At 41.2% G+C, this 13,863-nt stretch overlaps 1 protein-coding gene across 1 annotated transcript; it reads left to right on the forward strand.

Moving 5' to 3' along the window:
- Positions 1-4,259: 4,259 nt before the first annotated feature.
- Positions 4,260-9,102, forward strand: LOC120054593 (transcription cofactor vestigial-like protein 4). Its single transcript, XM_039002055.1, has 5 exons — positions 4,260-4,326; positions 6,319-6,442; positions 6,564-6,834; positions 8,587-8,674; positions 8,792-9,102. Exons 1-5 carry the CDS (start codon positions 4,260-4,262, stop codon positions 9,100-9,102), a joined length of 861 nt encoding a protein of 286 aa, XP_038857983.1.
- The last annotated feature ends 4,761 nt before the right edge of the window (positions 9,103-13,863 follow it).

Below are 13,863 nucleotides of genomic sequence, written 5' to 3' on the forward strand. Positions count from 1 at the left end.
ATCAAGGAACAAATTTCAAGGGAGGGGAGCGAGAGCTACAGGCGGCCTTCATGGCTCTCCAGCCACAGCTCCAGGAACAGTTAGCCAGCCCGAAGATTCACTTCATCTTCAACCCACCAAGTCCACCACACTTTGGAGGATGCTGGGAGAGCGAGATCAGATCCATCGAGACTGCCCTGCAAACCATCCTTGGCACGCAGACCATTTCCGAAGAGGTGCTGAGGACTGTCCTAATCGAAATAGAAGGGACCTTGAACTACAAACCCTTGGGATATGTGTCGTCGGACATCATGGATCCGAATCCAATCCCTCCTAACTCTCTTCTCATGGGGTGGCCAGACTCGTTACTACCACAGGTGGTCTACCCAGAGTCTGATCTGTTCAGTCGCAAAATATGGAGACACAGCCAGGTTCTAGTCGACCATTTCTGGCACTGCTTCACTCGGAACTACTTACCTGCACTTCAAGGCCGCCAGAAGTGACACAAGGATAAGGAAGACGTTGTAGTTGGGACTGTTGTGATGATCGTGGACGATCAGGCTCCTACGGCACTCTGGCAAGTTGGAACTGTCAAGTCAGTTATCCCTGGAGCAGACAGGAAAGTGAGGACAACAGAGATGCAAGTCAAGGACAGAACCTATGTCAGGTCTGTTGCTCGACTCATACAGCTGCCAGACCTTCCTCCTACTGACCCTTAGCTGGCTTGTCAGTTGGAACAAATATGCACAACACATTTGGGGGCGACTGTAAAAACGGCCAGCTCAACTCCTTTCCAAGACCCCAGCTTTCTTTTGGTTTTCTTATTGAAATAAGGTCATAATAATTTTATCAGCAGCCTTTTTTCCCGGGCCAGTGTAGGAACCGACCCAGGCAGGTCCTCAGTCAGTCTGTAGTTTCCATTCTCAAATAAATTGGTCACATACACATATTTAGCAGATGTTATTGCGGGTGTAGCGAAATGCTTGCGGTGTAGCGAAATGCTTATAATGATGACCAACCGCTTTTTTCCCTCCTGCTTATTCTACCTCAGAAGAATTTGCTTTTTTTCTGATGTTTATTGTGCATGCAGCTAAATGAAATTGCCAAAATCCTGATGTCTTGTTGTTTGGAGGTAAATAGTGTCTGTTGTAAATACGTACCATTTGTGTTAAACTTGCGACCTAGCTAGCTTGCGTACTCTCGCTAGCATTAGTATTGTCATCTGGAATGTATAACTACAGAGCATTCAGAAAGTATTCAGACCCCTTCCCTTTTTCTACGTTTTGTTACGTTACAGCCTTATTCTAATATTGATTCAATTAATTGCTTTCCTCATCAATACCCCATATTGACAAAGCAAAATAGGTTTTTAGTTTTTTTTGCCGATGTATTAAAAATAAAAACAGAAATAGCTTATTTACATAAGTATTCAGACCCTTTGCTATGAGACTCTAAATTGAGCTCAGATGCATCCTGTTTCCATTGATCATCCTTGAGAGGTTTCTACATCTTGATTGGAGTCTACCTGTGGAAAATTCAATTGATTGGACATGATTTGGAAAGGCGCACACCTGTCTACATAAGGTCTCACAATTGACAGTGCATGTCAGAGCAAAAACCAAGCCATGAGGTCGTAGGAATTGTCTGTAGAGCTCTGAGATAGGATTGTGTCGAGGCACAGATCTGGGGAAGGGTACCAAAACATTTCTGCAGCATTGAATGTCCCCAAGAACACAGTGGCCTCCATCATTCTTAAATGGAAGAAGTTTGGAACCACCAAGACTCTTTCTAGAGTTGGCCGCCTGGCCAAACTGAGCAATCGGGGGAGAAGGGCCTTGGTCAGGGAGGTGACCAAGAACCTGATGGTCACTCTGACAGAGCTCCAGAGTTCCTCTGTGGAGATGGGAGCACCTTTCAGAAATACAACCATCTCTGCAGCACTCCACCAATCAGGACTTCATGGTAAAGTTTGTAGATGGAAGCCCCTCCTCAGTAAAAGGCACATGACAGCCCTCTTGGACTCTCTTGGACTTCTACTCTCAGACCATGAGAAACAAGATTCTCTGGTCTGATGAAACCAAGATTGAACTCTTTGGCTGAAATGCCAAGCATCATGTCTTGAGGAAACCTGGCACCATCCCTTCAGTAAATATGGTGGTGGCAGCATCATGCTGTGGGGATGTTTTCAGTGGCAGAGACTGGATTGATGGAAAGATTAACGGAGCAAAGTACAAAGAGATCCTTGATGAAAACCTGCTCCACAGCTCTCAGGACCTCAGACTGGGGCAACGGTTCACCTTCCAACAGGATAATGACCCTAAGCACACAGCCAAGACAATGCAGGAGTGGCTTTGGGACAAGTCTCTGAGTGTCCTTGTGTGGCCCAGCCAGAGCCCAGACTTGAACCTGACCGAACATCTCTGGAGAGACCTGAAAATAGCGGTGTAGCGACGCTCCCCATCCAACCTGACAGAGATTGAGAGGATCTGCAGAGAAGAATAGGAGAAACTCCCCAAATACAGGTGTGCCAAGCTTGTAGCATCATACCCAAGAAAAGTTGAGGCTGTAATCACTGCCAAAGGTGCTTCAACAAAGTACTGAGTAAAGGGTCTGAATACTTACACTACCGTTCAAAAGTTTGGGGTCACTTAGAAATGTCCTTGTTTTTTAAAGAAAAGCAATTTCTTTCTTCATATTGAAGCTTATAAATACCCCAACTGATGTTTAGAACAATCTTAAAATTAGCGACTTTGGTTTAGATACAAGCATCATGAAACTTGTAACACAATAAATTAATTAGACTTTGTGAAAATCATTTTATTTTTTTCTTCCTTCACAGACTCCATGAAATTATAACCTCTTCCTAAATATTTCAAAATATGTCAAATTATTAATTGTTTGTATGGTTTCCCAGAAACGACGGTGGCTCAACTTACCCTTTTGGCTCAAATTACCCCACTCTCCCCTATTCATGAAGTTTAGATAAATCATAATCAACTAAATCCAAGGAATAAAATGTTAGAAATGCCAGTGTGTGCCCCAAGGGGTCACTGTTGAGCTTGACTTGCTTCAAAGTGGCACCTATCCTATTTTGACAGGAGTAGTCTCCATATTTGTTGAGCGCTTTCACAGAGCTGGGTCACACACACACAAAAAAAAAATATATATATATATATTCAACAGGTATATACAACAGAATATAGGCCTATCAATAACTCCAGAGGGCATTCTTAAAACATAAACCAGATAAGATATTTAAATCATTTATTTTACCCTTTAATCATGTTACAAAAGGAACATAAAAAAGTAGGCAATAACCAAATTTTTAAGAACAGTAAGCAACTAATAATAAGTCCCTCTCGTCCTTCAGTCCTTCAAAAGCATATCAGTCACCACACATTCTAAATGTTGTAATTTTTTTATGTATTTTATAAGTGCCTGTAAATGTGTCAGGTCCTGAGTGTTGTTGTGGTCACATGTGTGCTGAGAGTATGCTCATGTGTGTCCAGACTCTTCAGCATGCTCAGACAAGATTGTTTCTCAGTGCAGAAGTTTTTCCAGGATTTAGGGGCCTTTGTCTGGCCATCAACAATAGCCTTTTTCATTAATGGTTAGGCTGGCTCACAGTACAGCTGTGTACGTGTATGGGCAGGTCAGTGGAATGACTGGAGCTCTGGTGGGCTAAGCACTCGAAGAAATGCAGTTTGGTGAGATTGTAGATTAGGATCGAGGGAAGGGCAGAGGACAGGTGCTGACTTCCAGAATGGAGACAAAAGATACACCTGAAGTTCCCATTGGATTCTGAGAGAAGTACAAAACATGGAAAAAAGTGCTTTGTGACATTATCAGTGTTTTCTTGTTTTGAGTCTCCGTTGAATTGAATGTAAAGTAATCTATGTTACATTCATGTTTATGCCTGAAAGTGAAGTAAACGTATGGTTGGGTGGTGCAGGGACAGTCAGGGAACAGTTTAATATAATTTTTCCTATTTGAGGTATCTACCTGTGAACCCACTCTTCCTGCAACAATAACATAAACATCTAAAAGGGAGGAGGTTGTGATTGGCTTGAGAGCGACCAATGACATTGCAGCAATAGGGTTTCCTGGAAGACACAGCAGCTCTGCGCAGCCTCCTGATACGTTACCTGGCCAAGATCAAGCCCAGCATCTCATTGACTTTCCATTTCCAACCAGAATTTAGGCTCATTGTGTCCTTTTAGCTCGAACAGTCAAGGTGGTCCTCTGCAGTTTGCTTTATTCACAGACAAAGACAAGGAAACATGGCTGTTGCAAACTTGCAATACATAACTCGGATGAGCAGTGGCTTCAAAGTCTACATCTTGGAAGGTAATATATCTTATTTATTTTCTTATAGGCCTACTATTGTTTCACAAAATAGAATTGTGCTGCTGTGATCCCTGCTACTTTAAATAGTAGTATTTATTGCTGCAACATGCATTGTTATCATGTATGATGACACAGTTGTTATTAGATCATTATTACTTCGTAATTAGCTTAGCTAGTTCAACTAAAGTCATTAGAAATGCAAATGTTTAGGGTCATTATAAAATAACTTTTACTAAGTCCGAGTAAATGTCATTGAGTACATTGTAGCTAACTGTTTGAATTGTATAAAAACAATATGTAATCCAGCAACTTTAACAATATCATTTAAGAAACCAATACATATTTTAACTTCTTTTTTTTTTATTTAAGGTTTTGAGTTTAAGATAACGTTGACGAATGTGATAATAATGCCTCACTATATCCACTTAAGGCTATAACAACATTTAAGAATAGTCAGCAACTATAAATGAGTCCCTCCATTGGTAAAATGTCAACTTGCTTCTAAATGTCTTGCTCTCAAGCATTACTTCAGATAGGTTTATGTCAGATGATGGGAATAACTGTGGCAGATGGAGAGGATCTGAAGATACTGCCCTTTTGTTTCCTCTACTGATAGGGAACAAATAACCATGCCTCAGGCATCATAACGTCAGTCAGGCAAGGTGTGGTTTTCTCCCAGTCACCCTCCACAGGCATCCACTGTGACATTATGCTGTCTGAGAGACAGAATGGGAGGTCATAGGTGAGAGGTTGGGGTTGAGGGACATGACTGTTTGAGATGTGGATTGGACTGACGATTGTGGAATGGGGGAGTATTTGAGATTAAGGGGACCATTCATGTACAGTACTAACATGACCTAATCATTCAGCATTGTATCTCAATGTGGTAGTGGAGCATTGCATGCTAATGTGGTGCATTTCTTTAGGTATATTGACAATGCCAATTTGAATATAGTTCAAGGAATTTAGCTTTAAAGAAACAACATAATGTGAAGAGGACTGGTGTCAGCTTTATAAAAAACAAATGCCAGTGTACTGACATTGGTAAACGTCACATTCTGCCACCTCTGGTCTCTTGGCCCTCCCACCTCTACGGGAGGGCAGCTCCTGCTCAGCCCAGTCCAAGCTCTTCTCTCTCCTGGCAACCCAATGGTGGAACCAGCTTACATCTGAACATACCTAGGACAGTCCATCTTCCGAAAACATCTTGACCCTTCCTCTTCAAATAGTATCTTAAATAATTCCACAGCACCCCCCCTTGCACCTCCTCCTCACCTCCTCCCCATTTCCCCCCCTTACTAGCTCTGATAGTTACTTTATTGAGGAAAAATGTACTTACTATGAGTGTGATATGTGGTTGTCCCACCTAGCTATCTTAAGATGACTGCACTACCTGTAAGTCGATATGGATAAGAGTGTCTGCTAAATGACTCAAATGTCATGTGAATAACACAAAGGATATTAGCACCTGTTGATGTTTCTGTTAGTTTCTCACAATGAAGAGAATGCTTCTGTGTGATGTGTGTATTGTAATGATGGTGAGACATTAGTTATCTTAAGTTTGTCCAGCTCAATCCACCTTTTGAATATAAACTAATCTTCCTCTCTTAGATATGTAAATAAGATAGGTGTCATCATCACTGTATGTTGAAATACAACGTTTACAGTTAACATTGAATCAAGAAGATTTGTAACACTCACCAATCTGGTATGTCTAGTTCCACAGCTTAACAGAGTTTACAATTAACGGTGGCATGAAAGCTTTCCCACGGCCACAAACTACTCATACAGGTGATGAACCGTATGTCACAGTTCCACGGATCAAAACAACCCGTCACCTATTTACTCATTGCCACACCTAATGTCTGTTCAGTAGGTTAGTTAGGTGTAAGCCATCCTTATCTGTGCCAAAATCTTTGCCAATAAGTATAGTGTATATTATTTCAAATAGTAACCATTAGCTTTATGTGTGCTTGATCTTTCCTCTTGTAGGTCAGCCCAACCTAAGAGGTGAAGATAGATACAGGCATATGACAAATGAGAGAGTTCGAGTACCACCAGTGCATCCAGTCAAGCGCAAACACAGCTCTGAGCGTGGCCTAACATTGGAAGAAAGGTTTGTGAAACCTGCACATGCCTTAATCCCCCTCTATAACTTCATAATTGACAACCATTGGTTTCATAACGCCATGTGCAGTGTGTGATTCCATGTTTCAGCATGTGATTTTGTGTTTCAGGCGAGAGAGGGCACAGAGCAAAAGCAACATGAGAAGTGCTCAGAGGCCAGCTGTGTTTAGTGTTCCCCAGAGCCCCACATCCTCCTGGAGCCCAACCCCAAGCCCCACATCCTCCTGGAGCCCAACCCCCAGCCCCACAGGTCATCTTCCCCATCATGTGTATCCCACACCACCTATGGATGAACCACTGGACCTAATTAAGAAACCAAGGAAAGAGCCTGAGAGGACAGAGAAGGAAACCAAAAGCACTACATCCACCGATCAGATACAGGTAATTTCAAGAGGAACAATTATAATAGTGGGTCCAGGTGCTAACAACATGAAGGATGGGTTTTCTGGTTTGTCTCAGTCATGAGTGCCTCAGTAATCTTCCAGTGTAGCCCTAGGCAGTCAGAGCCTACGTACACTACATGACCAAAAGTAAGTGGATACCTGTCGAACATCTCATTCCAAAATCATGGGCATTAATATGGAGTTGGTCCCCCCTTTGCTTCTATAACAGCCTCCACTCTTCTGGGAAGGTGTTCCACTAGATGTTGGAACATTGCTGCGGGGACTTGCTTCCATTCAGCCACAAGATCATTAGTGAGGTCTGGCATTAAGGTTGGGCGATTAGGCCTGGCTTGCAGTCGGCGTTCCAATTCATCCCAAAGGTGTTTGATGGTGTTGAGGTCAGGGCTCTGTGCAGGCCAGTCAATTTCTTCCACACTGATCTCAACAAACCATTTCTGTATGGACCTCGCTTTGTGCAAGGGGGCCTTGTCATGCTGAAACAGGAAAGGGCTTTCCCCAAACTGTTGCCACAAAGTTGGAAGCACAGAATCGTCTAGAATGTAATTGTATGCTGTAGCGTAAACATTTTCCTTCACTGCAATTAAGTGGCCTAGCCCAAACCATGATAAACAGCCCCAGACCCTCCTCCACCAAACTTTACCGTTGGCAGGTAGTGTTCTCTTGGCATCCGCCAAACCCAGATTTGTCCATCAGACTGCCAGATGGTGAAGCGTGATTCATCACTCTAGAGAACATGTTTCCACTGCTCCAGAGTCCAATGGCAGCAAGCTTTTCACTACTCCAGCCGAAGCTTGGCATTGCGCATAGCATGGTGATCTTAGGCTTGCTTGGCCATGGAAACCCAGTTCATTAAGCTCCAGATGAACAGTTATTGTGCTGACGTTGCTTCCAGAGGCAGTTTGGAACTCGGTAGTGAGTGTTGCAACCGAGGACAGATGATTTTTACATGGTATGCACTTCAGCACTTGGCGGTCCCATTCTGTGATCTTGTGTGGCCTACCATTTCGCGGCTGAGCCATTGTTGCTCCTAGACATTCCCACTTCACAATAACAGCACTTACAGTGGACCAGGGCAGCTCTAGCAGGGCAGACATTAGACTAACTGACTTGTTGGAAAGGTGGCATCCTATGAAGGTGCCACGTTGAAAGTCACTGAGCTCATCAGTAAGGCCATTCTACTGCCAATGTATGTCTATGGAGATTGCATGGCTATGTGTTCAATTTTATACACCTGTCAGCTACGCGTGTGGCTGAAATAGCCGAATCCACTCATTTGAATGCGTGTCCACATACTTTTGTATATATAGTGTATCTCTGCGATCTCTGTAGTGATTATAAACGCTCAGGCGCATTCTATTCCCAAGAGCCTTTACAGGCTTCTGCTTGTCCAAGATATGCAATCCAGCCGGATTCGGGAGAAAATGTGAGCAATGGTGGGAGGAATGTCCTCAACATGACTAAACAGACATCTCTTTCTTTGACCTGTTTGTGCCAACCTGATGAGGGTGAACAGCTTTCAGGCCCCATCCTTAACCAAATAAATGTTCTATCCTAAAGTCAAACTGAGCCTTCAACAAAAAGTTAGTGATGGCTTAATGTGCTATGTTTACATTGACATGTTCATCCTATTGTTCTGGGGGGAATTAGGTTTTCGAAAACATTGTTCTGTACGGAATCTTATAATGTTTAAACACTTTTTAAAATGTAACAATTGTTTTGCCTCTTTCAGATGCGTCCTTCTGTGATCACCTGTGTCTCCTCCACAAGAAAGCCCACCTGCAGATCTGAGATCCGCAGCAGCAGCCACTCCTCCACAGGTCAGTATCATTCTCCTTTATCTCAATAAAAACTGTAGTGCTACAATGCTGTTGTTGTATTGCAGACTTGTTAAGAATTATGCCTCTGACCTTTGTTTGGTATTCTCTCCATTGCAGTGCTATATAAGCACAGCTATGACCATGTGGTGGAGGAGCATTTCAAGAGAAGCCTGGGGATGGACTACCAAAGGGCCAGCTCCCGCCAGCTCTCCATCAGCGTTTCTGTGGATGACCACTTTGCCAAAGCCTTGGGAGGGAAGTGGCTTGAGATCAAATCTAAATCCTCCTCGTGCTCCTCGTCTACATCCTCACCACCCAGCAGCCCAAGTGTCACTCACTCCCCCAGCTACAGCCACAGCCCAAGCCAAGCTCCCAAAGAGTCTCAAAGTACCACTACTCCCACCTCCAGCTTCTGGTCAGTCAAATAAAACTACAGAGACCTTTCCTGGAGAAAGAATGAACTTTGAGTAGCTTTTTATGCAATACAACAGCAGGTCCATGCTTTTCAACGAATGAAAGCACAAAGGAAACAGTTATTGAGCAAGGGTAGACTAGAGAACGGGAATGCAGGAATACTTACCTACTCTATGGTTGAACCATTGAGAGCATCTCTATGAGTCTATGCCCTGTTTGTGGAAAGGGGGTTTATTGGTCTAATTTCAAGGGACAAGCAAATGTTACAGTGATGTGATGTCTTTATTTCTCTTAATTTCTGTCCCAGACTTTTTAATAACATATCTATCTCTGAAATAGATGGCCATTATATTTCAGTAAATGTGTCATATTTCATGCGGTGAAGATGCCACAACTTTCATGATTGTGTATTTATACTGTATGTTTTTAACGAACCTGGATCCTATTTTCAGTCTACTAAACTACTGTGCTAATCTACTGTACAAAAAAATTCACCAAACCTGTTCAATACAGTAACTTTGTGTTTTTGTATAAAATCAACTTAAAAATGACAATTCAAAAATAAAAACCTATTTGTGACTGGATATTACAAGTTGAGGCTTTTTTAAATAAAACATACTTAACTTAAATTAACAATATTCTTGTATGAAAAGCAACCTGGTGATTTACGAAAACATTTTGAATGTGCAATTTTTATATGATGTACTTTGAAAAATATGGAGTGCTTTGAACACTGATAAAATGCATTATATAAATTCAATTCAATATAATTACCTCCCTGGAGCCTATGACTGTGATTGTTGTACATACTTTAAAAAATGCAAGTGCCACTGACTTACAATTACAAATACTGGTATGCTTTATGACCTTACGTTAAAGACAAGGTCAGAAAGGTTGGTTATGTGTCACTTACACGTCTCAGTAAAGAAGTCAGATTCTCATGTGAATACTACTCCTGTAGACATTCAAGGTAGCGTTCCAGACAGCTTAATTTCAGTAGTGAGTCACTGTGTCTGGGGTACATCCTTTATAGTGTGCACGTACACCACGTCACAAGATGGAAGCATTATGGCATTCAGCACTTGATTCTTTGCGGAAAGGGAGATGTTTATATACCTTTTGGTGATTGAGTCATGGCAGCATTTAGGGGGGTTTGAATCCCTATTCCTCCTGGGTTTAAAACTAAAGAAAGGTGAATACTCATCCTCAATAGGGGCTTTTTTCTGGGAGATTTTGGGAATGTCAGGAGCATGTCCCAGCAGGCTTGTGTTCAAGCATTCCTGTCTCCTGAGAAAATTATTCACAAAGATCCTACAGATCCTGTTTGGCAAGGGAATGTAGAAAGTGAGGGAGGGAGGGAGGGAGAGAAGGTGGGAGGGAAATGGGGTAGGAAGCCAGGGCTAATATAGGCCCTGGCTTCCTTTTTTTCTTCAGTTGCTTATTTGCATGTTCTATCTTGTCTAACAAGTGAAATGATATGATGCTCTGAATCATTTTCCAGAAATGAAGCCTTTGAACTGTATAGCTACATGTCTTGCAGTGTTTTATTGTAAAATAATTTGTTAGATTAATGTAAAAAGAGAATCACTCTAAAATTACCATATTAACTGCATTTCAGAATGGATTGTAATGTGGGATCATCTATAAAAACGTTGTTTGTGGCAATACGATATAATATCAATCCAATGCAAAAGTACTCATGAATCAGCTGTCTAGAATCAGGAGTTGCTCTGATCTGCTTTTATTCTGCACCAAAGTTTTTATATCAATATAAAATCATGCAATTACAATAAAATTGGCAAAAATTGATTTTTAGCAAAAAACTATTTCTCAGGCAAGAATTTTGCTAGGACTGTTTGAGAGTGGTCTGAGTGGGGAGGGTACAACTGAAAACTAGCTGTTATTTGCATAAAGGTTTGGAATTCTCTATCTTATTGATCTATTTGCACATTTACCGCGCATGGTGATGTCACCACGTAAAGCCGAAACTCTGGCCCATGCATAGTGATGGCAAGTTCGGCTCTTTTTACTGACTTAGATATTTTCGAGTCATTCAGTCAAAAGAACGAATCGTTCGAATAATTTCGTTAATTTGAGTCAGTAATACCCAGAGCACGCATAACATTCAATATTTCAATCAATTGCATTAATTTTTGCACCATGTGATCAATTATCAGTTATAAACATGTATTTTTCTTCTCTACACTGACTTCAGCGTGATCTATTTTCCCTCGCGCACATGATAGACAGTTGCTGGTCGGAGCACATCCCCGCTGAGCTGGAGGAGCGCGTATTAAAACTTCTTGTCAATAGGGGGGCGCTGTTTTCACTTTGGAAAAAATCGTGCCCAAATTAAACTGCCTCGTACTCTATTCTAGATCATACAATATGCATAGTATTATTACTATTGGATAGAAAACACTGTGAAGTTTCTAAAACTGTTTGAATTATATCTGTGAGTAAAACAGAACTCATTTGGCAGCAAACTTCCATATAGGAAGTGAAAAATCTGAAAACGAGGCTCTGTTTCAGGGCCTGCCTATTCAACTGGCTTTTATTTATCGATATGTATGCACTTCATACGCCTTCCACTAGATGTCAACAGGCAGTGGAAGGTGGAATGAGGTGTCTAGCTTGATCTGAGGTCGAATAAGAGCTTTTGGAGTGACAGGTCCGGTATTTTCTTTGTCTTCGAAGTCGCGCGGGGGAGCTCGACATTGTCTTCTGAAAAGCGTTCGGTATACACGGCGAATATCTCCGGCTCTGATTTTATTTGATTCATATGATAATAACATCATAAAGTAGGTTTTTTCAACCGAGTTTTATCAGTTTATTCAACGTTTATTGGGACTTTTGGAGTTTTCCGTTCTTTGCGCCAAGAGAGGATGGGAATGTTAGCAACCTTGGCTAGCATTGTGGCGCGAATTCGACAGAAGAAATGGACACTCTAAAACCAAACAACGATTTATTCTGGACCAAGGACTCCTTGTACAACATTCTGATGGAAGCTCAGCAAAAGTAAGAAAACATTTATGATGTTATTTCGTATTTCTGTGTAAAATGTTGACTCCTATTCTCCGCCGTGTTGGTGAGCACTGTCTCACAATAGCGCAAGCTGTATGTTATGGTAAAGTTATTTTAAAAAATCTAACACAGCGGTTGCATTAAGAACCAGTGTATCTTTCATTTGCCATACAACAAGTATTTTTATGTAAAGTTTATGATGAGTTCTTTGGTCAGATTAGGTGAGTGTCCAAAATATCTCAGGAGATTCTGGTGAATCGTTGCTACGTATTCACAATGTATAACCAGGATTTGTAGCTATAAATATGCACATTTTCGAACAAAACATAAATGTATTGTATAACATGATGTTATTAGACTGTCATCTGATGAAGTTGTCCAAAGGTTAGTGATTAATTTGATATCTTTTGCTGGTTTTTGCGAAAGCTACCTTTGCGGTGAATAAATGCATTTGTGTGTTTGGCTATTGTGGTAAGCTAATATAATTCTATATTGTGTTTTCGCTGTAAAACACTTTAAAAAATCGGAAATATTGGCTGGATTCACAAGATGTTTATCTTTCATTTGCTGTACACCATGTATTTTTCATAAATGTTTTATGATGAGTATTTATGTATTTCACGTTGCTCTCTGTAATTATTCTGGCTGCTTTGGTGCTATTTTTGATGGTGGCTGCAATGTAAAACTATGATTTATACCTCAAATATGCATATTTTCAAACAAAACATAAATGTATTGTATAACATGTTATAAGACTGTCATCTGATGAAGTTGTTTCTTGGTTAGTGACTAATTTTATCTCTATTTTGTCGGTTTTGTGAAAGCTACCTATGCAGTGGAAACATGGTGAAAATGTGCAGTTGTGTGTTTGGCTATTGTGGTTAGCTAATAGAAATACATATTGTGTTTTCGCTGTAAAACATTTTAAAAATCGGAAATGATGGCTGGATTCACAAGATGTTTATCTTTCATTTGCTGTATTGGACTTGTGATTTCATGAAAATTGTATTATATGATATCCCTGTCCCGTTAGGCTAGGCTATGCTAGTCAGCTTTTTTGATGAGGAGGATCCCGGATCCGGGAGAGAGAAGCGGTAGGGTTATTAAAAGCCAATTTATGTGGTCGGAGGCCCGTATGGATGTTGTGACGCAATTGCAGAGCGTCTAGAGGCACCCAGAGTCTAAATTGAACTCTACCACATCATCATGCGTCTCTTAAATTTTGTAACAATGTGGCTCCGTATAGCTCCGCATTGACATGATTGGTTGATGGTAGGTGAGGGCGGGAGGTCCTGTATAAGCACAAACTCACTTCCTTGACAACTTCCTTCACAACAGCTCTGCGCTGCTCAACGAAGCTCAATTGGAATGATGGCCCTGACTTCTGCAGAGGCCGTATCACCCTAAATGCTGCACGGCCAAAACAGACGTCAAATGAACATGTCGCTCCTTTAATCCTTCTGTAGAATTCATTGCGGCCAACAGGTCAAACGAACTACTAAAATGAATGAGTTACTCTGAAAAAATATATAACTCGAGTCAGTAAAAAGAGTCGTTCAAAAAGAACGAATCGTTCGCAAACTGCACATCACTAATTAGAAGGTTCTGTGTAGAGTGTTAGTTTCATCCTCTGTTGTACAATATACACTGCTCAAAAAAATAAAGGGAACACTTAAACAACACAATGTAACTCCAAGTCAATCACACTTCTGTGAAATCAAACTGTCCACTTAGGAAGCAACACTGATTGA

The sequence above is a fragment of the Salvelinus namaycush genome, chromosome 1 (genome assembly GCF_016432855.1).
Source record: "Salvelinus namaycush isolate Seneca chromosome 1, SaNama_1.0, whole genome shotgun sequence".
NCBI classification, from domain to species: domain Eukaryota; kingdom Metazoa; phylum Chordata; class Actinopteri; order Salmoniformes; family Salmonidae; genus Salvelinus; species Salvelinus namaycush.